Source organism: Salmo salar, chromosome 10 (genome assembly GCF_965601325.2).
Source record: "Salmo salar chromosome 10, fSalSal1, whole genome shotgun sequence".
Lineage (NCBI taxonomy): Eukaryota > Metazoa > Chordata > Actinopteri > Salmoniformes > Salmonidae > Salmo > Salmo salar.
This window is the reverse complement of record NC_138300.1, coordinates 33,470,625-33,498,378: the sequence shown is the minus strand read 5'-3', so window position 1 is coordinate 33,498,378 and position 27,754 is coordinate 33,470,625. Positions and strand designations below refer to the sequence as shown.

Sequence of the window (27,754 nt, the reverse complement as noted above, 5' to 3'; positions counted from 1 at the left end):
AACAAGTGTGTGGTTTGGTTAAAATAGGCATTTCTTCCAACAGGGCCGTGGGGTGAGATAGGGTTGCAGCTTAAGCCCCACCCTCTCAACATACAGTTGAAGTTGGAAGTTTACATACACCTTAGCCAAATTGATTTAATCTCAGTTTTTCACAATTCCTGACATTTAATCCTAGTAAGAATTGCCTGTCTTAGGTCAGTTAGGATCACCGCTTTTTAAGAATGTGAAATGTCAGAATAATAGTAGAGTGAATTATTTATTTCAGCTTTTATTTCTTTCACATTCCCAGTTGGTCAGAAGTTTACATACACTCAATAGGTAATTGGTCGCATTGCTTTTAAATTGTTTAACTTGGGTCAAACGTGTCGGGTAGCCTTCCCTCAAGCTTCCCACATTAAGTTGGGTGAATTTTGGCCCATTCCTCCAGACAGAGCTGGTGTAACTGAGTCAGGTTTGTAGGCCTCCTTGCTCGCACACGCTTTTTCAGTTCTGCCCACACATTTTCTATGGGATTGAGGTCAGTGCTTTGTGATGGCCACTCCAATACCTTGACTTTGTTGTCCTTAAGCCATTTTGCCACAACTTTGGAAGTATGCTTGGGGTCATTGTCCATTTGGAAGACCCATTTGCGTCCAAGCTTTAACTTCCTGACTGATGTCTTGAGCTGTTGCTTCAATATAGCCACATAATTTTCCTTATTCATGATGCCATCTATTTTGTGAAGTGCACCAGTCCCTCCTGCAGCAAAGCACCCCCACAACATGATGCTGCCACCCCCGTGCTTCACGGTTGGGACGGTGTTCTTCAGCTTGCAAGCCTCCCCCTTTTTCCTCCAAACATAACGATGTTCATTATGGCCAAACAGTTCTATTTTTGTTTCATCAGACCAGCTGACATTTCTCCAAAAAGTACGATCTTTGTCCCCATATGCAGTTCCAAACCGTAGTCTGGCTTGTTTATGGCGGTTCTGGAGCAGTGGCTTCTTCCTTGCTGCGTGCCTTTCAGGCTATGTCGATATAGGACTTGTTTTTACTGTGGATATAGATATTTTTGTACCTGTTTCCTCCAGCTACTTCACAAGGTCCTTTGCTGTTGTTCTGGGATTGATTTGCACTTTTCGCACCAAAGTACGTTCTCTAGGAGACAGAATGCGTCTCCTTCCTGAGCGGTATGATGGCTGTGTGGTCCAATAGTGTTTATACTTGCGTACTATTGAATATACAGATGGATGTGGTACCTTCAGGTGTTTGGAAATTGTTCCCAAGGATGAACCAGACTTGTGGAGGTCTACAATTTTTTTCTGAGGTCTTGGCTGATTTCTTTTTATTTTCCCATGATGTTAAGCAAAGAGGCACTGAGTTTGAAGGTAGGCCTTGAAATACATCCACAGGTACACCTCCAATTGACTCAAATTATGTCAATTAGTCCATCAGAAGCTTCTAAAGCCATGACATAATTTTCTGGAATTTTCCAAACTGTTTAAAGGCACAGTCACTTTAGTGTTTGTAAACTTCTGACCCACTGGAATTGTGATTAAGTGAAATTGTCTGTCTGTAAACAATTGTTGGAAAAATTACTTGTGTGATGCACAAAGTAGATGTCCTAACCGACTTGCCTAAACTATAGTTTGTTAACCAGACATTTGTGGAGTGGTTGAATAACGAGATTTAATGACTCCAACCTAAGTGTATGTAAACTTCCGACTTCAACTGTATATGTCAACGAATGGACGAGGGCACTAGAACAGTCTGCAGCACCCGGCCTGACCCTACTAGAATCTGAAGTCAAATGTCTACTGTTTGCTGATGATCTAGTGCTTCTGTCACCAACCAAGGAGGGCCTACAGCAGCACCTAGATCTTCTTCACAGATTCTGCCAGACCTGGACCCTGACAGTAAATCTCAGTAAGACCAAAATAATGGTGTTTCAAAAAAGGTCCAGTCACCAGGACCACAAATACAAATTCCATCTAGACACCGTTGCCCTAGAGCACAGAAAAAACTATACATACCTTGGCCTAAACATCAGCGTCACAGGTAACTTCCACAAAGCTGTGAACGATCTGAGAGACAAGGCAAGAAGGGCATTCTATGCCATCAAAAGGAACATAAATTTGACATACCAATTAGGATCTGGCTAAAAATACTTGAATCAGTTATAGAACCCATTGCCCTTCATGGTTGTGAGGTCCTATGTGTACAACGTAGAACACCAAATAATGCATGCAGAGCAGAATTAGGCCAATACCCGCTAATGATCAAAATCCAGGAAAGAGCCGTTACATTTTACAACCAGCTAAAAGGAAGCGATTCCCAAACCTTCCATAACAAAGCCATCACCTACAGAGAGATGAACCTGGAGAAGAGTCCCCTAAGCAAGCTGGTCCCGGGGCTCTGTTCACAAACACACCCCACAGAGCCCCAGGACAGCAACACAATTAGACCCAACCAAATCATGAGAAAACAAGAAGATAATTACTTGACATATATGAAAGAATTAACAAAAAAACTGAGCAAACTAGATTGCTATTTGGTCCTCAACAGAGAGTACACAGTGGAAGAATACCTGACCACTGTGACTGACCCAAAATTAAGGAAAGCTTTGACTATGTACAGACTCAGTGAGCATAGCCTTGCTATTGAGAAAGGCCACCGTAGGCAGTCCTGGCTCTCAAGAGATGACGGGCTATGTGCACATTGCCCACAAAATGATTTGGAAACTGAGCTGCACTTCCTAACCACCTGCCCAATGAATGACCATATTAGAGACACATATTTCCCTCAGATTACACAGATCCACAAAGAATTAAACCAGTGAAGAACAAACACCATTGTAAATATAACCCATATTTATGCTTATTTATTTTCCCTTTTGTATTTGTATTTTTCCTTTTGCGACTCCAGGGTGCTGGCCTTCTAGCAGAGTTGCAAAGAAAAAGCTATATCTCAGATTGGCCAATAAAAGGAAAAGATTAAGATGGTCAAAAGTGTGTACTCCTCCCTTCACAGAACATCGCAAACTGTCTCTAACCAGAATAGAAAGATGAGTGGGAGGCCCCGGTGCACAACTGAGCAAGAGGATAAGTACATTAGTGTGTTTAGTTTGAGAAACAGACGCCTCACAACTGGCAGCTTCATTAAATAGTACCCGCAAAACACCAGTCTCAACGTCAACAGTGAAGAGGCGACTCCGGGATGCTGGCCTAGCCGAGTTCCTCTGTCCAGTGGAACTCTGGAACTCTGTCCAGTGGACAGAGGAACTCGGCTAGGCCAGCATCCCGGAGTCGCCTCTTCACTGTTGACGTTGAGACTGGTGTTTTGCGGGTACTATTTAATGAAGCTGCCAGTTGTGAGGCGTCTGTTTCTCAAACTAAACACACTAATGTACTTATCCTCTTGCTCAGTTGTGCACCGGGGCCTCCCACTCCTCTTTCTATTCTGGTTAGAGACAGTTTGCGCTGTTCTGTGAAGGGAGGAGTACACAGTGTTGTACCAGATCTTCAGTTTCTTGTATCAATTTCTCGCCTGGAATAGCCTTTATTTCTCAGAACAAGAATAGACTGATGAGTTTCAGAAGAAAGTTCTTTGTTTCTGGCCATTTTGAGCCTGTAATCAAACCCACAAATGCTGATGCTCCAGATACTCAACTAGTCTAAAGAAGGCTGGTTTTATTGCTTCTTTAATCAGAACAACAGTTTTCAGCTGTGCTAACATAATTGAAAAGGGTTTTCTAATGATCAATTAGCCTTTTTAAAATGATAAACTTGGATTAGCTAACACAACGTGCCATTGGAACACAGGAGTTATGGTTGCTAATAATGGGCCTCTGTATGCCTACAGTGGCAAGAAAAAGTATGTGAACCCTTTGGAATTACCTGGATTTCTGCATAAATTGGTCATAAATTTAGATATGATTTTGCTTTGCTTTATCTTGGCCAGGTCGCAATTGTAAATGCGAACTTGTTCTCAACTTGCCTACCTGGTTAAATAAAGGTGAAATAAATAAATAAATAAAATCTACACTGATTTGAAATAGATTTAACAAGTGACATCAATAAGGGATAATAGCTTTCACCTGGATTCACCTGGTCAGTCTATGTCGTTGAAAGAGCAGGTGTTCTTAATGTTTTGTACACTCAGTGTATGTCATGTCCATTTTGAGTCTCGATACCAGGTCGTATTGTATAATGTGTGTTGTTCGTGAACCTGTTCCAGAGCCTGACAGACAGCACAGAGACCGACTGACTCTGACCACTTTAGAGCAGTGCCTTTGATCCTCAAAGAAGAGGTGCTAGTGGGTGTAAGACCTGTTTTACATGAGACATTAAAGAGATAATTCACTGATGGATAGCTCTCTGTCTCAACCCTAATAGAGAGAGAGAGAGAGTGGTTAAAAGACCAGATAGTCTGGATGAGTGATGACCTGTGTACTGTAAGATGGAAAAACAGTAAGCCTGTGTTTAGAAGCACCGATGGAAAGAGTTGAATATAGATGCTATGGTGCATTTCCGTTATTGTTATGTCTATCTATGTATGAGTAGAGATATTCTAATGCAAATCCAATTCCATTTCCCTTCTCGGCTCGCTTCTCTTATCTCCCTCTTGGTTTTATATTGTAAGCAGGCCGGCCAGATGCAAATGTGTCAGAGATAGAAAGCAATGCCCTGTTTGTGCACTACACTCTCACACTCACACTACTGTGTATAGGTAAGCTATGTGACCAGTTTCTCAACCATTCTTCCTCATTTCATCTACAGTATGAGTGTGTACAGTGCTAGTAGTCAGTGTTTATAGTCTTATTTCTGCTCTCCTCTAAAGACTGATATCCACACCTCTCACACTGGATGGAGTAATGGCCCTGAAAAGAGACAAAGCTAAACTTTAGTTTTCCATTTCCGACAGAACTGAATAGAACATTTCCGTCTTCTGGTAAACAGAGATTCCGGTGAATGGGCTTGGATTCATATTCGTCATGGTTGTCTCTGTGGGTTACAGTGTGCAGTGTGTGTGTCTGTTTTTGTCCTGGTTTTGGTGTTGTTTACATGTTCAAAGCCCTGCTGCTCTCTTTGGAGTGTGGCTGCAGTTGATTATGTTTTCCTTTTCTGCTCCAACAAATCAATAAAAAGCAAACCATGCTCACTAGAATTTAGCTCTGAGAACTTAATCGTCTCTTCATCTCAAGATTTATGCCTTATGTTGTCCGCATGTTGCCTGTCTCTCTTCCAGCTGCATATATCTGTTGTGAATGCAAATTGTTGTGTGAGCCCGTCGTGCGTGTCCGTTTCAGTCAAATTCTAAATATATTTTCATCCTCGTAGCCATAGCGATGGCAAGCTGTCAGTCATCCAAAGAAAAGTGACTATCGACCAGTGTAGAGTGTCCTGCTCTGAACCTCTCCAACCTTTCCCTAAAACTCGGTTCTCCGTCCCTTCCCCCCGCTTTATTCCCCGCTGTCTCCCCCTCTCTGCTCCTGGGCCCAGAAAAAGGTTCATTGTGCAGAGCAGCAGCAGCGAGTGTTCAGGGCCTGGTTTTGGTTAGCTCAGCTCCATCTGAAACACTCACCTTCCACTAGGGACTATATCTGGAACTGGTTTCCTGTTCAGGCTGGCCGCGCAGCCCTGTGATTGGGTGAGATGGAGGCTTTATGAACCCCAGGATGGATGGATGGATGGATGGATGGATGGATGGATGGATGGATGGATGGATGGATGGATGGGAGAGAGAGAGAATTGCACGCCCTAATATTACCGTTGTTTGTCAAAGTATTGCCATGGATATTCTGTAATTGTGTATAATGATAGCATTAGTGCATGGTGACAGGACCAGTAGATCCAGTATTGATAGCATTTGTGAATGGAGACAGGACCAGTAGATCCAGTAATGATAGCATTTGTGAATGGAGACAGGACCAGTAGATCCAGTAATGATAGCATTAGTGAATGGCGACAGGACCAGTAGATCCAGTAATGATAGCATTAGTGAATGGCGACAGGACCAGTAGATCCAGTAATGATAGCATTAGTGAATGGCGACAGGACCAGTAGATCCAGTAATGATAGCATTAGTGAATGGCGACAGGACCAGTAGATCCAGTAATGATAGCATTTGTGAATGGAGACAGGACCAGTAGATCCAGTAATGATAGCATTAGTGAATGGCGACAGGACCAGTAGATCCAGTAATGATAGCATTAGTGAATGGCGACAGGACCAGTAGATCCAGTAATGATAGCATTAGTGCATGGCGACAGGACCAGTAGATCCAGTAATGGTGTGTAATAATAACGTTAGCGTTTAGCCAGCAGGCTACAGCTTCCTGTTAGGCAAGTAATACAGTAATGGTCTGGTTTGGGGCTGCTATCACGACAGCCACTAAAATAAGTCTATTTTTACAGACAAGACCTAAAACTTTACCTGGATTTGGCAGCATACTTTTAGAGCCTGTCATTTAGAGACTTTTATAGTGACAGGCAGGCTGAGGTGAAGGGCTCCGTCAGATGGGAGGGGGAGGTACAGGGGCGTGGATGTCTGGCTCTAGTTTAGGGATGTCACTCTGGTATGACCAGTTAACGGTCTGTCAGAATTACACAATACCTTGGCTTCGCGCTGTTGGAATCTGTCAGCCATTGTATGGACTTTGATGCTGTCTTTAAACCTGTTGCATTAAGTCCTCTCTGTTCACATCAAATGTTATTTGTCACATGCGCGGAATACAGCTGTGTAGACTTTACCGTGGAATGCTTGCTTACGAGCCCTTCCCAACAATGCAGAGTTTAATAATACAAATTAAATAGCGCATGAGGAATACAATAAAATACACAAGAATGGAGCTATATACAGGGAGTAGCAGTACCAGATCAATGTGGAGCTATATACAGGGAGTATCAGATCAATGTGGAGCTATATACAGGGAGTACCAGTACCAGATCAATGTAGAGCTATATACAGGGAGTACCAGTACCAGATCAATGTGGAGCTATATACAGGGAGTACCAGTACCAGATCAATGTGGAGCTATATACAGGGAGGACCAGTACCAGATCAATGTGGAGCTATATACAGGGAGTACCAGTACCAGATCAATGTGGAGCTATATACAGGGAGTATCAGATCATTGTGGAGCTATATACAGGGAGGACCAGTACCAGATCAATGTGGAGCTATATACAGGGAGTACCAGTACCAGATCAATGTGGAGCTATATACAGGGAGGACCAGTACCAGATCAATGTGGAGCTATATACAGGGAGTACCAGTACCAGATCAATGTGGAGCTATATACAGGGAGTACCAGTACCAGATCAATGTGGGGCTATATACAGGGAGGACCAGTACCAGATCAATGTGGAGCTATATACAGGGAGGACCAGTACCAGATCAATGTGGAGCTATATACAGGGAGGACCAGTACCAGATCAATGTGGAGCTATATACAGGGAGGACCAGTACCAGATCAATGTGGAGCTATATACAGGGAGGACCAGTACCAGATCAATGTGGAGCTATATACAGGGAGTATCAGATCAATGTGGGGCTATATACAGGGAGGACCAGTACCAGATCAATGTGGAGCTATATACAGGGAGTACCAGTACCAGATCAATGTGGAGCTATATACAGGGAGTATCAGATCAATGTGGGGCTATATACAGGGAGGACCAGTACCAGATCAATGTGGAGCTATATACAGGGAGGACCAGTACCAGATCAATGTGGAGCTATATTCAGGGAGGACCAGTACCAGATCAATGTGGAGCTATATACAGGGAGGACCAGTACCAGATCAATGTGGAGCTATATACAGGGAGGACCAGTACCAGATCAATGTGGAGCTATATTCAGGGAGGACCAGTACCAGATCAATGTGGAGCTATATACAGGGAGGACCAGTACCAGATCAATGTGCAGATGTACAAGGTATTTGAGGTAGATATGTACAGTTGAAGTCGTAAGTTTACGTACAACTTAGCCAAATACATTTCATCTCAGTTTTTCACAATTCCTGACATTTCATCCTAGTAAAAATGCCCTGTCTTAGGTCAGTTAGGATCACCACTTTATTTTAAGAATGTGAAATGTCAGAATAATAGTAAGTGATTTATTTCAGCTTTTATTTTAACACATTCCCAGTGGGTCAGATGTTTACATACACTCAATTAGTATTTGGTAGCATTGCCTTTAAATTGTTTAACTTGGGTCAAACATTTCGGGTAGCCTTCCACAAGCTTCACACAATAAGTTGGGTGAATTTTGGCTCATTCCTCCTGACAGAGCTGGTGTAACTGAGTCAGGTTTGTAGGCCTCCTTACTCGCACATGATTTTTCAGTTCTGCCCACAAATGTTCTATATGATTGAGGTCAAGGCTTTGTTATGGCCACTCCAATACCTTGACTTTCTTGTCTTTAAGCCATTTTGCCACAACTTTGGAAGTATGCTTGATGTCATTGTCCATTTGGAAGACCCGTTTGCGACCAAGCTTGAACTTCCTGACTGATGTCTTGAGATGTTGCTTCAATATATCCACATCTATTTTGTGAAGTGCACCAGTCCCTCCTGCAGCAAAGCACCCCCACAATATGATACTGCCACCCCCGTGCTTCACGGTTGAGATGGTGTTCTTCGGCTTGCAGGCGTCCCCCCTTTTCCTCCAAACATAACAATGGTCATTATGGCCAAACAATTCTATTTTTGTTTCATCAGACCAGAGGACATTTCTCCAAAAAGTACGATCTTTGTCCCCATGTGCAGTTGCAAGCCGTAGTCTGGCTTTTTTATGGCGGTTTTGGAGCAGTGGCTTCTTCCTTACTGAGCGGCCTTTCAGGTTATGTCGATATAGGACTTGTTTTACTGTGGATATAGATACTTTTGTACCTGTTTCCTCCAGCATCTTCACAAGGTCCTTTGCTGTTATTCTGGGATTGATTTGCACTTTTCGCACCAAAGTACATTCATCTCTAGGAGACAGAACGCGTCTCCTTCCTGATCTGTATGACGGCTGCATGGTCCTATGGCCTTTATACGTGGGTACTATTGTTTGTACAGATGAACGTGGTACCTTCAGGCATTTGGAAATTGCTACCAAGGATGAACCAGACTTGCGGAGGTCTACAATTTTGTTTCCTGAGGTCTTGGCTGATTTCTTTTGATTTTCCCATGATGTCAAGCAAAGAGGCACAGAGTTTGAAGGTAGGCCTTGAAATGCTTCCACAGGTACACCTCCAATTGACTCAAATGATGTCAATTAGCCTATCAGAAGCTTCTAAAGCCATGACATCATTTTCTGGAATTTCCCAAGCTGTTTAAAGGCACAGTCAACTTAGTGTATGTAAACTTCTGACCCACTGGAATTGTAATACCGTGAATTATAAGTGAAATAATCTGTCTGTAAACAATTGTTGAAAAAAATTACTTGTGTCTTGCACAAAGTAGATGTCCTAACCAACTTGCCAAAACTATAGTTTGTTAACAAGACATTTGTGGAGTGGTTGAAAAACAAGTTTTAATGACTCCAAGCTAAGTGTATGTAAACTTCCGACTTCAACTGTACATGAAGGCAGGGTAAAGTGACTAGGCATCAGAATAGATAATAATAATAAGGTATTTGAAGTAGATATGTACATGAAGGCAGGGTAAAGTGACTAGACATCAGGATAGATAATAGTAAGAGTAAAATAAGTAACAGAGTAGCAGCAGCAAATTATGAGTGTAAAAGTGTGTGTGTGTTTGTTGTCAGTATATGAATGTGAATGGGTTTTGTGTGTGTGTAGTCTAGTGAGTGTGCGTAGGGTTAATGCAAGATACTCAGTCCAGGTAGTTTGTGTACCATTTTAATTCACTATTTAGCTATCTTATGGCTTGGTGATAGAAGCTGTCTCGGAGCCTCTTAGTCCGAAAGCCGGTACCGTTTGCAAGACGGTAGCGGAATGAATAGTCTATGGCTTGGGTGGCTGGAGTCTTTGGCAATTTTTCAGGCCTTCCTCTGACACCGCCTGATATAATTGTCCTGGATGGCAGGGTGCTCGGCCCCAGTGGTGAACTGGGCTGTCCACACTACCCTCTTAGGCGCTTTGCGATCAAGGGCGACGCATTTGCCATACCAAGTAGTGATGCAGCCAGTCAAGATGTTCTCGATGGTGCAACTGTAGAACCTTTTGAGGATCTGAGGGCCCATGACAAATCTATTCAGCCTCCTGAGGGGGAAGAAGCGCTGCCATGCCCTCTTCCTGACTGTGCAGGTGTGTGTGAACCATGTTAAGTCCTTAGTGATTTGACGCCAAGGAACTTGGAAGTTCACGACCCGCTCCACAACAGCCCCGTTGATGTGGATGGTGGCGTCCTTTCCTTTCTGACCTCCTTCCTATAGGCTGCCTCAATGCCGTCGGTGATCAGGCCTACTACCGTTGTGTCTTCAGCAAACTTGATGATGGTGTTGGAGTCGTGCTTGGCCATTCAGTCGTGGGTGAACAGGGATTACAGGAGGGGACTAAGCACACACCTGCTGTAAGAGTGGTACTGTACCTCTGTAGTGTTAATCATAGTGCAGTGATTGAGTGCCAAGCATTGTGGAGTGTGTGTTGGTGTGTGTCGTGTGGGAGAAAGCTGCAGTCAATCTTAAAGCTCCATATGTATACCTCTATTTCCTGTCCTGGCGCCACAGCAACCAGCTTGACAGCAGCTTTTATATGTCTCCTGAAGGGACTGAGTTTTACACACACACACACACACACACACACACAAAGGAAAAGAAAGAAAGATTGAGTGAGTGGGGAGATAGAGGGGAAAATAAAGAGTGAAAGTGGGATCAAAAAGAAGTACACTGAACAAAAATATAAACTCAACATGTAAAGTGTTGGTCCCATGTTTCATGAGCTGAAATAAAAGATTACAGAAATGTTTCATACGCACAAAAGCTTTTTCTCTCAAATGTGGGGCACAAATTGGTTTACAGTACATCCCTGTTACTGAGCATTTCTCCTTCGCCAAGATAATCCATCCACCTGAAAGATGTGGCATATCAAGAAGCTGACTGATTAAACAGCATAAAAAAAAAATAAATAAATAAATAAAATAAATAATTACACAGGTGATGGGGAAAATAAAAGGCCACTCTAAAATGTGCTGTTTTGTCACACAACACAATGCCACAGATATCTCAAGTTTTGAAGGATCGTGCAATTGGCATGCTGACTGCAGGAATGTCCACCAAAGCTGTTACCAGATAAATTAATGTTCATTTCTCTACCATAAGCCAACTCCAACATCATTTTAAGAGAATTTGGCAGTACGTCCAACCTGCCTCACAACAACAGAGCACATGTAACTACGCCAGCCCAGGACCTCCACATCCGGCTTCTTCACTTGCGGGATCGTCTGAGACCAGCCATTCAGACAGCTGATGAAACTGAGGAGTATTTCTGTCTGTAATTAAGGCCTTTTGTGGGGAAAAACTCATTTTGATTGGCTGGGCCTGGCTCCCCAGTGGGTGGGCCTGCCTCCCAAATGGGTGGGCCTATGCCCGCCCAGGCCCACCCATTGCTGCGCCCCTGCCCACTCATGTGAAGTCCATAGATTAGGGCCTAATGAATTTATTTCAAATGACTGATTTCCTTATATGAACTGTAACTCAGTAAAATCGTTGAAATTGTTGCATTTGGTGTTTTATATTTTTGTTCAGTATAAAAGGTCCAGTGAAAACCAAAAGTAGAGAGAGAGTGCATTTGCGGGGAGATGGAGGTGAAAGTAAGAGTAATTATGCTAGAGGAAGCAGTGAGAGACAGAAGTGGGAGGTAGAACAACAAACAGGATGGGTAAATAGGAAAGATGGATACACACACACACACACACACACACACACACACACACACACACACACACACACACAGAAACTTCGTATTTTTAACCTTCCACAAATCCCATGACTACAGGTCAGGGTGAATCACATGTAGAGCTGTCTTATTACCATGGCAAGGAGTTTTTCCTGGTCAGATCACATGGAAAACTCTAGGGGGCCATAGAACCCATTCCCCTACCCTTCACCTGCTTCTATATCCAGGCCAAGTCATTCTCAGCCTCCTGTGTTGCTCGTGACTCCCTCTCAGTACAGATGAGCTCCTGGACATGTGTGGACTGACTAAGCAGTACGATATCCGTGGTTTCTCTGCTGAGTACAGAGTGCTGACAAAGAAAGGGTGTTTACTCTGCTCGTCTTACCATGAAACCCTGGAACCTCTCTACTTTCTCCTCTCTCCTTTCTACTTTCTCCTCTCTACTTTCTACTCTCTCCTCTCTACTTTCTCCTCTCTACTTTCTCCTCTCTACTTTCTCCTCTCTCCTTTCTACTTTCTCCTCTCTACTTTCTACTCTCTCCTCTCTACTTTCTCCTCTCTACTTTCTACTCTCTCCTCTCTACTTTCTCCTCTCTACTTTCTCCTCTCTACTTTCTCCTCTCTCCTTTCTACTTTCTCCTCTCTACTTTCTCCTCTCTACTTTCTCCTCTCTACTTTCTCCTCTCTCCTTTCTACTTTCTCCTCTCTACTTTCTCCTCTCTACTCACAATGGAGAAAAGAAGGGAAAGAGCCCAAACATTGTTTGGCAAATAGTTTTGAGTGCCGCTCGGAGAGGTATTTGATTTCACAACGTTTAAGGAGAAAAATGTGTTCTGTGATTTGGTTTGTGTGTTTGAATACCCCTTGGGGGCGGTGGTTGGCTGGGGCTGAGGCCTAGCTGGAAGAGAACAGGAGACTCAGAGCTCTGACACACTACAGTCATGCATCATGTACTTTTTTTTTAAATTTTTTTTTTATTTAACTTGGCAAGTCAGTTAAGAACAAATTCTTATTTACAATGACGGCCTACTCCGGCCAAACCCGGACGACGCTGGGCCAATTGTGTGCCTCCCTATGAGACTCCCAATCACGGCCGGTTGTGATACAGCCTGGATTCGAACCAAGGTCTCTGTAGTGACGCCTCTAGCACTGAGATGCAGTGCCTTAGACCGCTGCGCCACTCGGGAGCCCTGTACTTGCCCTGGATAGATATCAAGCACGTTTAGACTCTAGTTCTCACCTGTAACACTGCTAGAGGGTAGTGCCAACTGTGATGATCATTGGGCCCTTGAGACCAGGGCCCATATACACAAAGGGTCTGAGAGTGGGAGTGCTGATCTAGCATCATTTTCGCTTTTTTTTCATAATGAATAAGATTATATGGACAGATCAGCACTCATACTCTCAGAAGCTTTGTGGATAAGGACCCATGTCTGAATTCACACACATGCACACCCTCAAAGGCAGTTAGTGCAGTACTGGTGCTGATTCCCCTCTCCCTGGCCCAGAGGAAGTTAGTGATGGGTTGGACACCGGATCCCCTCAGTGGGCCAGACCAGGCCCCAGGGCTCAGAGCTCAGCGATAGGAGCTGGGTAGAGAGAAAGCCTGTTTGTCTTGATGGGAGGAACATTGAGGTCTTAACACTCATTAAATTGTCATCTATCCACAGAGGCAACCGACTGCAGCTTCTCTCACTCCTTCTCTCTCTTTCTCACGTTCTTTCATTCTCTCTCTATCTCTCTTTCTCTTTCCTCTCTCTCGTTCTCACTCTTTTCTACACACACCCCTGTTTAATAGGGGTATGAGCTCATTCTGACTGTTAGGCTGTATATTGTGCTGTATGAAAATCATGTGGGCCAGGACAGGCAATACCAGCATGGGAGCAAACTCACTAACAGCAACACAGAGAAACAGGTCACTGCTCCTAAACAGTACAAAAACACACACTCTGTGTGTGTGTATGCATGCCAATGAACAGGTCAATGATTTCTTATACACAGTTGCATCATAAAATGAATGCACAAGGAAGAAAAGTAAAAAATAATTTCCATAAAACTGGATTACTCATAGTCATAAAATAAGCAAATGCCAAAACATACCGATCTAGACATTCATTGACTTTGTGTTGGTATTGTAATTCTTCAACATTTTCCATAGCAGTGCTACCACACCTGGATTGTACAATATTTTCCAATTATTCTTTAACACATTTTTCAAGCTCTGTCAAGTTGGTTGTTGATCATTGCTAGATAGCCATTTTCAAGTCTTGGCATAGATTTTCAAGCAGATTATTAAGAACAAAACTTTAACTAGGCCAATCAGGAACATTCAAGGTTGTCTTAGTAAGCAACTCCAGTATAAATTTGGCCTTCTGTAGGTTATTGTCCTGCTGAAAGGTGAATTTGTCTCCCAGTGTCTGTTGGAAAGCGGACTGAACCAAGTTTTCTTCTAGGATTTTGCCTGTGCTTAGCTCTACTACGTTTTTTTGTATCCTCAAAAAATTCCTTAGTCCTTGCCGATGACAAGCATTCCCATAACATTTTTTTTCTTTGCCACATTTTTTACAGTATTACTTTAGTGCCTTATTTCATACAGGATGCCTTTTTTGGAATATTTGTTATTCTGTACAGGCTTCCTCCTTTTCACTTCTTTTCAATTTAAGGTAGTATTGTGGAGTAACTATGATGTTGTTGATCCATCCTCAGTTTTCTCCTATCACAGCCATTAAACTGTAACTGCTTTAAAATCACCATTGGCCTCATGGTGAAATCCCTGAGCGGTTTCCTTCCTCTCCGGCATCTGAGTTAGGAAGGGCGCCTGTATCTTTTGTACTGACTAGGTGTATTGATACACCATCCAAAGTGTAATTAATAACTTTACCATGCTCAAAGGGATATTCAATGTCTGCTTATTTTTTTTTACTCATCTACCAATAGGTGTTGTTCTTTGAGAGGCATTGGAAAACCTCCCTAGTCTTTGTGGTTGAATCTGTGCTTGAAATTCACAGCTCGACTGAGGGACCTTACAGATAATTGTATGTGTGGTGTACAGAGATGGAGTAGTCAATTTTAAACTCATGTTAACCACTGTGTGTAGATCAGTGACACAAAATCTCTATTTAATACATTTTATATTCAGGCTTTAACACAGCAAATTGTGGAAAAAGTCAAGCAGTGTGAACACTTTCTGAAGGCATTGTATGTGTGTGGTGATTTGATGTGTTTTGTGTTACTCAGTTTGTAGTTTCTACTTCATATCTCTAAAATGTCTCTGTATCCTGTGTTGTTTGCAGGCTCTGGGAGACTCTGACTTTGCTGGTGTTCTGAGGCAGCTTCTGCCCCTGATGAAACCTCGCGCTGCTAAGGGTGAGGAGGGGTCCAGCTCAGAGTCCAGTTCAGGGTCCCGGTCGGGGGAGGAGGAGTGTGGTCCAGATGAGCTGCTGGTGCTGCTGGTCTACCTGTACTCACTGGCTGGAGAGGCCCAGATTGCAGATGATGAAGAGGAGGAGGAAAAGGTGGAGAGGGAGCTGATTGGAGCACTCACCCTGGTCATCACCAGAGAGACGGAACTCAGCCCCCTGCTGCAGAAACTCACCGGTTAGTACCTAACACAACCATAATAAAACCTTAACAGAAGCACACCAATGCTGAACACTAATACTGTAACCATAAATTACACCATGCTCTCGATAAGACTAAGCTGAACCAGATGCAACGTATCACCTCTTTATAGTCATTCTAGAATGACCCCAGTTAACTGTTCATATGGTAGCGGAGCGATGGAGAAGACACTGTTGTTTGTACCTCTGTGCTGCTGATGGTAGAAGGACTGTTAGCGACTCCCCGCTTCTCGCACACACACACACACACCCCTGTCAGGTCACATGGTAACAAACATGACTGTGGGATCCTGCTGCAGAGTGTGTATGTGTGTGTGTGCACTTTGACCTCTCCCCTGGTGCCTGTGTACTATCTTAGCTTTGCTGGGCCCTGCCCACTTGCAATGTACTTTGTGAGAACATTTCCAATCTAGAGGTCAGGAGCTGGTCTCTCTGGAACTGTTCTCTCTGCCTGGACAGGTCTGTGTGTCTCTGTGTGGCAGCAGGGCTTGTGGCCAGCTCTGGGAATGATGAATTAGCTCTGTACCTCCATGTCACAGTGTACCTCCCCCAGTTTGAGTTTCTCTAACCTTGAAGCTGCACACACAGTCCTCCCCAGCCACATAGCTCATAATTAGTGCTGCTTTTAGTTTGGCCCACTCTTTACCTTCTCTAGCTAGTAAACACCTGGAATATTACACTGCTTATTATTACCACAGGTTTTTTTTGCCTCGTATCACACACATGGACATGGTTGGGTAGTTTCCTCACTCTGTTTTTCTAAATGTTCTTTCTACTTCTCTCTCCTTTTCTCTTTCTCTCTTTACTTCTCTGTCCTTTTCTCTCTCTGTTCTCTCTCTCTCCCTTGCTCTCTTTCTCTCTGCCTCCCTCTCTCCCTCTCACTATAAAGCTGCTAAGGCAGAATTCTGGCCTTATTTTCTCTCTTTCTGTCCTATTTGACTGAGGGGCCTCCTGGCAGGTGCTGGTCCAGAGATGTAGCCCATGTTAAAAACGTGACTTTCTGTAAACACTTCACTAGAAATGACCCTGTAAATGCACACCAGGTGTGTCTGAGAAAGAGAATACTTTTTCTTAGCAGTGTGTGCGTATCCGTGTCCGTCTGTGTGTTGATTTGGTTTTTATGGTTACAGATTAAATGGTTTGTGTGTAATATGAGTCAGGGGTCCGTCTTTGTCCGAGCAGCACAGAATAACATTGATTGTCACATTCATCCCAATTAAAGGAATCAAATAGAAACCAGATGCTGAGTGAAACCTGGTCGCCATGAGAACAATGTTTTTACAAATCCCCTTTTTCTGTTCCCCTTGGCTACAGTAAACAGCCTGGGCTTAACAGACACACACATGCAGCACATATTCTGTACAGACAGACACACACACAATCGCATACACAAACTAACAGATGAAATAACAGGAGGAGGATTGAATGAGCATACGGACAGAGTGACTAGCAGAACAGACAGACACACAGCTGGTTAAAGGCTAACAGTCTTACACTCTGACCCTCCTAACAACCGCCTTCAGGGACACACAGTGAAGAGCAGCGCATCCCTCCTACAGACAAGCATGATGCTGCACTAATGGTCTGTTTAAAACACATGCATGCATGCAACACATGCACATGCACACGTACACACACACACATAACAAAAGACACACACAAACACAGAAATGCATGCACGCACAGACACACAAACTCACAGACTCAACAAACCCAGGAACAGCTGCAAGTCTCCTAGTCGGAGGGGATGTTGTTTACCAACATCAGCTGCTGGTGATCGAGGGGTACAGGAAGTGGAGGCGTTGTCCATGTCCTCAGCGGGAGAATAGACATTATCTCAACCTCTCTCAGGGAAAGAAGGGATTGAGAAGAGGAGAAGAAGAAGTGGACAAAGAGAACAAGAATACTAGCAATTTGACACGCACCTGGAGAGTCTGAATGAGGGAATGTCTAGTGTGGATTTAATTGAAGGGAAGTGTGTAGCCTAAAGGTGTGTGTGTGTGTGTGTGTGTGTGCGTGTGTGAGAGAGATGAATGAGTACTGTATGAGTTCTGTGAGGGAAGTTAAAGTATGGGTTCAATTAAAGGGAGAAATGGTGTTTGCCAAGAAATGGTTCCGCTTAGAGCTCATACTAGGAAGTGAGCTCTTGAACCAAGTGCTCTGCAGTCAACACCAGAAGTGGGAGGTAGAAGATGATTGGCTAATAATGTCACTGAATAGCAGAGGATGACGGTAATTGGACATGAGCCTCATCACACTTTTCAGATGTGGCAGATGATTGGCTGGCTCCTTTCTGTCTGTCTCAGACATGGTTAGTGTGTGATGTGTGCAAGCTGTAAATAGTTTTAATAGTCACTTCGATCATTTTCATTTTCAGTTGTGGTTTTGTGTTTTAGTGTGTGAGAGATCAATGGTGGGGGCAGGAGAGACATGGAGGGAGGGAGGAGAGGAGGTTTGTGGCAAATATTTCGAGGTAGAGGCCAATAGTTTGAGTCTTGTTTCTTCTGTGAGCCGTGGGTGTGTGTGTTTATGGGGTGTTATTACAGTGACTGTGGCTCCCATTTGGTTGATGCTGTAATAAGGTGTAGGACTGTATGTCTCAAAGGAGTCAATGACAGCACAATTATACACACACCAGTACCTGGGGATGGGGTCAGGAACTCAACCCAGCAGCGGAAAATACCATCAAATATATGCACATATGGTCCATATTGTCCATAGTTGGATACAGCAGACACACCATAATAGCCACATCCCCATTCTCTGTCACTCCTTGAGTTTGTTCCATTGCCTGTCAGGATTCCTGCCAACCCGGGTAGAGCCATTTTTGGTTTAGCACACAGTCATCCACCCCCTCTATTGTCCCATAGTGGGAGGTAGCTCCAGATGGGGGTTTCATGCTTTCCTCTGTGTGTGTGTGTGTGTGTGTGTGTGTGTGTGTGTGTGTGTGTGTGTGTGTGTGTGTGTGTGTGTGTGTGTGTATGTGTATGTGTATGTGTGTGTGTGTAATACGATGGTGTATATCTGTGTTTGTGTATTCTCAGCTCCAGTTACAGGAGAGTATGTATTTACAGTGAGAGTGTGAAATCCCAGTCCAGGCTCTGACCCATGACTGTGTTTTAGCCTGTGCAGGATGGGTGATGGTGACTTTTATTTATTTATTTATTTATTTATTTCACCTTTATTTAACCAGGTAGGCTAGTTGAGAACAAGTTCTCATTTACAACTGCGACCTGGCCAAGATAAAGCATAGCAATTCGACACATACAACACAGAGTTACACATGGAATAAACAAAACATACAGTCAATAATACAGTAGGAAAAAAGAAAACAAAAAGTCTATATACAGTGAGTGCAAATGAGGTAAGATAAGGGAGTTAAGGCAATAAATAGGCCATGGTGGTGAAGTAATTACAATATAGCAATTAAACACTGGAATGGTAGATGTGCAGAAGATGAATGTGCAAGTAGAGATACTGGGGTGCAAAGGAGCAAGATAAATAAATAAATACAGTATGGGGATGAGGAAGTTGGATGGGCTATTTACAGATGGGCTATGTACAGGTGCAGTGATCTGTGAGCTGCTCTGACAGCTGGTGCTTAAAGCTAGCGAGGGAGATATGAGTCTCCAGCTTCAGAGATTTTTGCAGTTCGTTCCAGTCATTGGCAGCAGAGTACTGGAAGGAAAGACGACCAAAGGAGGAATTGGCTTTGGGGGTGACCAGTGAGATATACCTGCTGGAGTGCGTGCTACAGGTGGTGCTGCTATGGTGACCAGTGAGCTGAGATAAGGCGGGGCTTAACCTAGCAGAGACTTGAATATAACCTGTAGCCAGTGGGTTTGGCGACGAGTATGAAGCGAGGGCCAACCAACGAGAGCGTACAGGTCGCAGTGGTGGGTAGTGTATGGGGCTTTGGTGACAAAACGGATGGCACTGGCATAGAATGCATCCAGTTTGTTGAGTAGAATGTTGGAGGCTATTTTATAGATGACATCACCGAAGTCGAGGATCGGTAGGATGGTCAGTTTTACGAGGATATGTTTGGCAGCATGAGTGAAGGAGGCTTTGTTGTGAAGTAGGAAGCCGATTATAGATTTAATTTTGGATTGGAGATGCTTAATATGAGTCTGGAAGGAGAGTTTACAGTCTAACCAGACACCCAGGTATTTGTAGTTGTCCATGTATTCTAAGTCAGAACCGTCCAGAGTAGTGATGGTGGACGGGCGAGCAGGTGCGGGCAGTGATCGATTGAATAGCATGCATTTAGTTTTACCTGCGTTTAAGAGCAGTTGGAGGCCACGGAAGGAGTGTTGTATGGCATTGAAGCTCGTCTGGAGGTTAGTTAACACAGTGTCCAAAGAGGGGCCAGAAGTATACAGAATGGTGTCATCTCCGTAGAGGTGGATCAGAGAATCACCAGCAGCAAGAGCAACATCATTGATGTATACAGAGAAGAGAGTCGGCCCGAGAATTGAACCCTGTGGCACCCTGTGACTTACTGTAAGCCGTGGGAGGACGGGGGTTTACGGGGCATATATTTTACTGGACTGTCACTATTTTACAGTTGTCGAAAGTTTACGTACACCTTAGCCAAATACATTTAAACTCAGTTTTTCACAATTCGTGACATTTAATCCTAGTAAAAATGCCCTGTCTTAGGTCAGTTAGGATCACCACTTTATTTTAAGAATATGAAATGTCAGAATAATAGTAGAGAGAATGATTTAGTTCAGCTTTAATTTCTTTCATCACATTCCCAGTGGGTCAGAAGTTTACATACACTCAATTAGTATTTGGTAGCATTGCCTTTAAATTGTTTAACTTGGGTCAAACGTTTCGGGTAGCCTTCCACAAGCTTCCCACAATAAGTTGGGTGAATTTCGGCCCATTCCTCCTGACAGAGCTGGTGTAACCGAGTCGTCAGGTTTGTAGGCCTCCTTGCTTGCACACGCTTTTTCAGTTCTGCTCACAAGGATTGAGTTCAGGGCTTTGTGATGGCCACTCCAATACCTTGACTTTGTTGTCCTTAAGCCATTTTGCCACAACTTTGGAAGTATGCTTGGGGTCATTGTCCATTTGGAAGACCCATTTGCGACCAAGCTTTAACTTCCGGACTGATGTCTTGAGGTGTTGCTTCAATATATCCACAATTTTCCTCCCTCATGATGCCAACCATTTTGTGAAGTGCACCAGTCCCTCCTGCAGCAAAGCACCCCCACAACATGATGCTGCCACCCCCGTGCTTCACGGTTGGGATGGTGTTCTTCGGCTTGCAAGCCTCCCCCTTTTTCCTCCAAACATGATGATGGTCATTATGGCCAAACAGTTCTATTTTTGTTTCATCAGACCAGAGGACATTTCTCCAAAAAGTATGATCTTTGTCACCATGAGCAAACTGTAGTCTGTCTCTTTTTTATGGCGGTTTTGGAGCAGTGGCTTCTTCCTTGCTGAGTGGCCTTTCAGGTTATGTTGATATAGGACTCGTTTTACTGTGGATATAGATACTTTTGTACCCGTTTCCTCCAGCATCTTCACAAGGTCCTTTGCTGCTGTTCTAGGATTGATTTGCACTTTTCGCACCAAAGTACGTTAATCTCTCGGAGACAGAATGCGTCTCCTTCCTGAGCGGTATGACGGCTGCGTCGTCCCATGGGTGTTTATACTTTAGTACTATTGTTTTTTTAGATGAATGTGGTACCTTCAGGCATTTGGAAATTGCTCCCAAGGATGAACCAGACTTGCGGAGGTCTACAATTTTGTTTCTGAGGTCTTGGCTTATTTCTTTTGATTTTCCCATGATGTCAAGCAAAGAGGCACAGAGTTTGAAGGTAGGCCTTGAAATACATCCACAGGTACACCTCCAATTGACTCAAATGATGTCAATTAGCCAATCTGAAGCTTCTAAAGCCATTACATAATTTTCTGGAATTTTCCAAGCTGTTTAAAGGCACAGTCAACTTAGTGCATGTAAACTTCTGACCCACTGGAATTGTGATACAGTGAATTGTAGTGAAATAATCTGTCTGTAAACAATTGTTGGAAAAATGACTTGTAATGCACAAAGTAGATGTCCTAACCGACTTGCCAAAACTATAGTTTGTTAACAAGAAATTTGTGGAGTGTTTGAAAAACGAGTTTTAATGACTCCAACCTAAGTGTATGTAAACTTCCAACTTCAACTGTATGTTCTGAGCACCCCTGTCCTTCACACACACACTAGTTGGATTTGTTTTCCATTCTGTCCTTGGGGTGTGTGGGGGAAGCAGGGAGCGACGGGACAGACGGACCTCCCCAAAGAAGCTGTTTAGGTTGGCATGGCAACGGGAACAGTCCTGGGACATAAAAGTTATTTTACACTCTGGCCATCAGCTCTCGCTCTCTTTTTCTTTCTATTTTCTTCTCTCTGTATTTTCCCACCCCCTTCTCTCCCCCCCTCTCTCTGTTCATTCCTCCCTCTCTCTCTCCCAGGCCCTGCAGCAGAGAGCTAGTTACAGGGGAAGCGGAGCGTGAGGGTGCATGGGTGATGATTAGGCTTGGTTAAGATTATTTCCCCAGTTTCACTGCATTTATGAAATGACTCAAAATTTGTCTCATTTTTAATTGGAAGACTTTCCTCAGATCAACCCATCGACCCCCTCTACAAATACACACACACACGGAACCCCAGGCTTTAAGCAACAGAAATTAAACTAGACTCCACTGCAGGACACGACCGGTCAGGAGGTTAGACCACGGGAGTGTGTGTGTGTTACACTCAGCCCACTTCACTTCCTTTGTAGTCATCAGTGTGTACAGTAATACAAACAGCTTGTTCCCTTCATCCACAGTAATCCTGTTTTGAAGGTCTACCATTGGAATATAGGTTTTAACCCAGACCCTGGGACCATCTCTAGACCACTTCCAATGTGTTGTTTACACCTCCAGACCTACCGTCTGCTTTATGGAGGATGTTAAACCTCAGCTCAGAATTCCTCCTCTGTGTATTTATGACAGGAAATGCACATCATAAAAGGCTAGTCGTAAGCAGATACAATTCCCTCTGGGCTGATATTACAAGGATGGAGAGGGACACTCCTCTTGACCTCCTACTCACTCACTCACACACACTTTCTCTTTCTCTCACACACACACACACACACACACACACACACACACACACACACACACACACACACACACACACACACACACAGGCTCAGAGGGACGCTGTGACATTGGCCCTGCTGGCCCCTGCACACGCATCAGTGCAGGCTGTGGTCACCCTATAACACAGGGTCAGTGGAGAGGTCCTGTTGGGCCTCCTGTCCTCTCTACTCCCCAGTGTCTCTTTTTCCTCTGTCTTCTGACCCCCTTTACTCCCCATGTCTCTCTCCCCTCTCAGCCCCAGAACTACCCACATGGAGGGGGTCATCCTGTCATATGAAGCTTCTATTGCGTCTGCAGCACACATACTGTACAGAGAGGCAGATACGGGGAGAGTTTGAGGAGTCTCAGTGCTAATGGAAGTAGACAAAGGTCTGCGTGTATACTCCTGTTCCCAGAGTGCTCAGTGTTTTACGGTATATCTGTGTTTTATCTGGCTGCTGTGGAAGAGCCTGTTTACATTACGGATTCCAGACAGCAGTGAGAGATGACCTGTCAGTCTGTACACGCTTTCCTCCGCAAACTGTCCCCTCGCTCTCTCTTCCTCTGCCTCTTTCTCTCTCTCTATTTCCCCTCATTCCTACAGCTCTTATCAACTACTCTCTACTAGCTATCTCTCACTCAGCTCAAGTTACTCTGTGATTGACTTGTTTTCCCTTTACAATTACTGCATGACATGATAATACGTATTTTAAATATAGTTGCTTTGGGACTTCTGAGGATTATGTGACAGCTTTCCTTAGCTATAAAGACATGTGTGCCCTATTTTTTTACAGCTCTGGCCTACGTTAGATGGTGGTGAAGGGACGAGGGGGCTGGCTGTACTGAGCAGTAGTAGGGGGGGAAAGACTGATACTGTGGTGTTACTCAATACTGGACAGTAGATAAGAGCTAGAGATACTAGATTGCTAGTTCTGGTCTTAGTGGTTGTGTGTGCTCCTCCTAGGCGTGGTAGTGTGTTCCTCTACTACAGCCCTGATGCCAGATGGAAGCTCTCCTGCCGCTCGGCTCTGCTCGTGGTGTCCAGGTCATTTCCTGTCAGGAGGCCAGGTGTTCCCCAAAGCCAGGGGGGACGCCCCCGTTCTCCTCCCCTACTGCCCCCTCTACTTCCCCTACTGCCCTCTCTCCTACTTTCCCCACTGCCCCCTCTCCTTCCCCTACTGCCCTCTCTCCTACTTCCCCCTCTTCTCCTCCCCCTACTGCCCCCTCTCCTCCCCCTGCTGCTCCCCCTCTCCTCCCCCTACTGCCCCCTCTCCCCCTACTGCCCCCCCTACTGCCCCCTCTCCTTCCCCTACTGCCCTCTCTCCTACTTCCCCCTCTTCTCCTCCCCCTACTGCACCCGACGTCTCCCCTACTGCCCCCTTTCCTCCCCCTGTTGCTCCCCCTCTCCTCCCCCTACTGCCCCCTATAATCTCCCTCTCATCCCCAACTGCTCCCCCTCGTCCCCCTCCTCTCCCTATTTCCCCCTCTATTCCACCCTACTGCCCCCTCTCCTCCTCCTACTGCCTCCTCTCCTCCTCCTACCGCCCCCACTAACCCCCTTCTGCTCCCCCTACTCTTCCCTCTCTTCCCCCTACTCTCCCCTCTCCTCCCCCTGCAGCTCCCCCTCTCCTCCCCTTCCTGTGTTTTGACATGCTGGTTAATGTCTGTTCCTTTCTCCCTCTCTCTACTGTCTGTTTAGTGTCGTGGTGGACAGACAGACAGGCTTATCTTAGTTCTTCTCCCCATCTCTCCCTACTGACCAGTAGACTTGTGACTCACTCAAACCCAATGTTCAACAGTAATGTTCCACATCTCCTCTCTTACACGGTTCCTTAGAAATTACAGATGGGTGTCAATCAGTTTCAGCATCACTGGTGTAGCTGCTGCTTCTAGCTGTGCCCTCAGGTGGAAGATGCAGCAGTTTCCCCAGCAGTGGCAGTAGTTCCCCCCAGCAGTGGCAGTAGTTCCCCCCAGCAGTGGCAGTAGTTCCCCCCCAGCAGTGGCAGTAGTTCCCCCCAACAGTGGCAGTAGTTCCCCCCAGCAGTGGCAGCAGTTTCCCCCCCAGCAGTGGCAGCAGTTTCCCCCCCAGCAGTGGCAGCAGTTTCCCCCCCAGCAGTAGCAGAAGTTTCCCCAGCAGTTTCCTCAGTATAAGCAGTTTCCTCAGTATAAGCAGTTTCCTCAGTATAAGCAGTTCCCCCAGTAGCAGCAGTAGTTCCCCCAGTAGCAGCAGTAGAAGCAGCAGTTCCCCCAGTAGCAGCAGTAGAAGCAGCAGTTCCCCCAGTAGCAGCAGTAGAAGCAGCAGTTTCCCCAGCAGTAGCAGCAGCAGTTTCCCCAGCAGTAGCAGCAGCAGTTTCCCCAGCAGTAGCAGCAGCAGTTCCCCCAGCAGTAGCAGCAGCAGTTCCCCCAGCAGTAGCAGCAGCAGTTCCCCCAGCAGTAGCAGCAGCAGTTCCCCCAGCAGTAGCAGCAGCAGTTCCCCCAGCAGTAGCAGCAGCAGTTCCCCCAGCAGTAGCAGCAGCAGTTCCCCCAGCAGTAGCAGCAGCAGTAGTTCCCCTAGCAGCAGCAGCAGTTCCCCTAGCAGTAGCAGCAGCAGTTCCCCCAGCAGTAGCAGCAGCAGTTCCCCTAGCAGCAGCAGTTCCCCCAGCAGTTCCCCCAGCAGTAGCAGCAGCAGTTCCCCCAGCAGTAGCAGCAGCAGTTCCCCTAGCAGCAGCAGTTCCCCCAGCAGTTCCCCCAGCAGTAGCAGCAGCAGTTCCCCCAGCAGTAGCAGCAGCAGTTCCCCCAGCAGTAGCAGCAGCAGTTCCCCCAGCAGTAGCAGCAGCAGTTCCCCCAGCAGTAGCAGCAGCAGTTCCCCCAGCAGTAGCAGCAGCAGTTCCCCCAGCAGTAGCAGCAGCCGTTTCCGCAGCAGCAGCCGTTTCCGCAGCAGCAGCCGTTTCCGCAGCAGCAGCCGTTTCCGCAGCAGCAGCCGTTTCCGCAGCAGCAGCCGTTCCCCCAGCAGTAGCAGCAGCAGTTCCCCCAGCAGTAGCAGCAGCAGTTCCCCCAGCAGTAGCAGCAGCAGTTCCCCTAGCAGCAGCAGCAGCAGTTTCCGCAGCAGCAGCCGTTTCCGTAGCAGCAGCCGTTTCCGCAGCAGCAGCCGTTTCCGCAGCAGCAGCCGTTCCCCCAGCAGCAGCAGCAGCAGTTCCCCCAGCAGCAGCAGCAGCAGTTCCCCCAGCAGTAGCAGCAGCAGTTCCCCCAGCAGCAGTAGCAGCAGCAGTTCCCCCAGCAGTAGCAGCAGCAGTTCCCCCAGCAGTAGCAGCAGCAGTTCCCCTAGCAGTAGCAGCAGCAGCAGTTTCCGCAGCAGCAGCAGTTTCCGCAGCAGCAGCAGTTTCCGCAGCAGCAGCAGTTTCCGCAGCAGCAGCCGTTTCCGCAGCAGCAGCCGTTTCCGCAGCAGCAGCCGTTTCCGCAGCAGCAGCCGTTTCCGCAGCAGCAGCCGTTTCCGCAGCAGTTTCCCCAGCAGCAGCAGTTTCCCCAGCAGCAGCAGTTCCCCCAGCATTAGCAGCAGCAGCAGTTCCCCCAGCAGCAGCAGCAGCAGTTCCCCCAGCAGCAGCAGCAGCAGCAGTTCCCCCAGCAGCAGCAGCAGTTCCCCCAGCAGCAGCAGCAGTTCCCCCAGCAGCAGCAGCAGTTCCCCCAGCAGCAGCAGTGAGTGCCTAGAGCAGGAGTAGGCCACAGGTACTGCAGGATTTAGTTCCAAATAGGTACCACTCCTGACCAACAGAGCTATTTGATCAGTTCAGTGATTGCCTAAATTCAACACACCTGATCCTCCATGTCGGTTAAATCAAAAACATGAAGTGCCTGCTCCACTCCAGGACCAGGGTTTCCTCCCCCTGACCTAGAGGGAGATGAGTGGTCTTCCTGTGCTGTTAGTGTTCCGCTCCACAGAGGAGGGGGATCAGGGTCTCTAATAAGCTCTGGCCTGAGTAAATACAGAACACTCACTCTCACGGTCTCACCCTCCTCTTTCTCTCTTTAACTCAAGCTCTCTGCTCTCTTTCTCTATCACTCTCTCACTTTCTCCTTTGTCGTGTTTTCTTTCCATTTTGCTCTCTCTTCCTTGAACATAAAAACACACTCACGTTCTCCATCTTATCTCTCTCCCTCTTATCTGCTCTGAATGAGACATGTCTGTGTCTTGGTCCTCTCAGGCTGTCTCCCGCTGGCTCGCACACACACACACACACACACACACACACACACACACACACACACACACACACACACACACACACACACACACACACACACACACACACACACACACAAGGTCAGCTCCGCTCTTTGATGCTGACAGCTGCTTTCCGTCTGCGCTCCATCTATGAGCTCCCCCTCTCACGTTGGTTCGGCTAAACTCTGTTTAAACCCAGGTGAACCTCTCATACTGAGAGATGGAGAGCGGGATGGAGAAAGATATGAACCTATGGATGCTAGAACTGTGCAAACTTTACTAGGTGAGATGCCCTTTGTAGAGGAGCCCTGTCATCTCACCGCTCTTTGAAATATCTGGTGTGTTGTAGTGTGTCAGCTTACTGTATGTGGTGTTAGGTTAGTACACACACACAAACACTTTGCTCCTAATGGGTCATTCGCTAGGGTGAAAACATACTTTGGTGATGACATTTCACTTCTTTATGTTATAAAATACATTTTACCAAGACAATGTTTTTTCATGTTCTGAATCATTCATTGGGGTCTTTCTCTAACATATCATTAACATTATATTCCAAAAGTTGAATTTCATAACCTAATACATCCGAAAATAGGCACCGAACTCTGACAGAGCAGTGCAGCTTTATCAGCGAACTTGAGGATTTCAAATTTTGTGGTTGTCTGTTGACATTTTACAGAGATACGATTGTTTTTGTGAGAAGTCTTCGAAAAAGAACAGGAACGTCACATTAATATGAACTGCGCGTACTAAAATATGAAAATACTACACGTCGTCTCAAAATCGAGGTCTATCTTACCTCTATATGTTTTATGTCCTCCGGATTTGAGAAGAAAGATGACAAGTTCAATGGTAAGCCTGTCAGGTAGTTTTAATTCTCACACAGCATCCAGCCTGGCTGACGCTATGCTTTTTTCCTGCTTTTCTCTGGCCTCCATTGATTTAGTTGCCCTATTTTTGACCATCCTACAAGGGTAAAAATCT

The 27,754-nt window shown here is 45.6% G+C and overlaps 1 protein-coding gene across 1 annotated transcript in view; it reads left to right on the top strand.

Annotated features, from left to right (window-relative positions):
* Window positions 1-27,754, top strand: part of LOC106560266 (sec1 family domain-containing protein 2) — a 169,371-nt gene that overhangs the window by 79,420 nt on the left and 62,197 nt on the right. Inside the window, exon 5 of the mRNA XM_014122975.3 lies at window positions 15,118-15,421. Within this exon, the coding sequence (XP_013978450.3) occupies window positions 15,118-15,421 (304 nt within the window). The remainder of the gene's footprint in view (window positions 1-15,117; window positions 15,422-27,754) is intronic.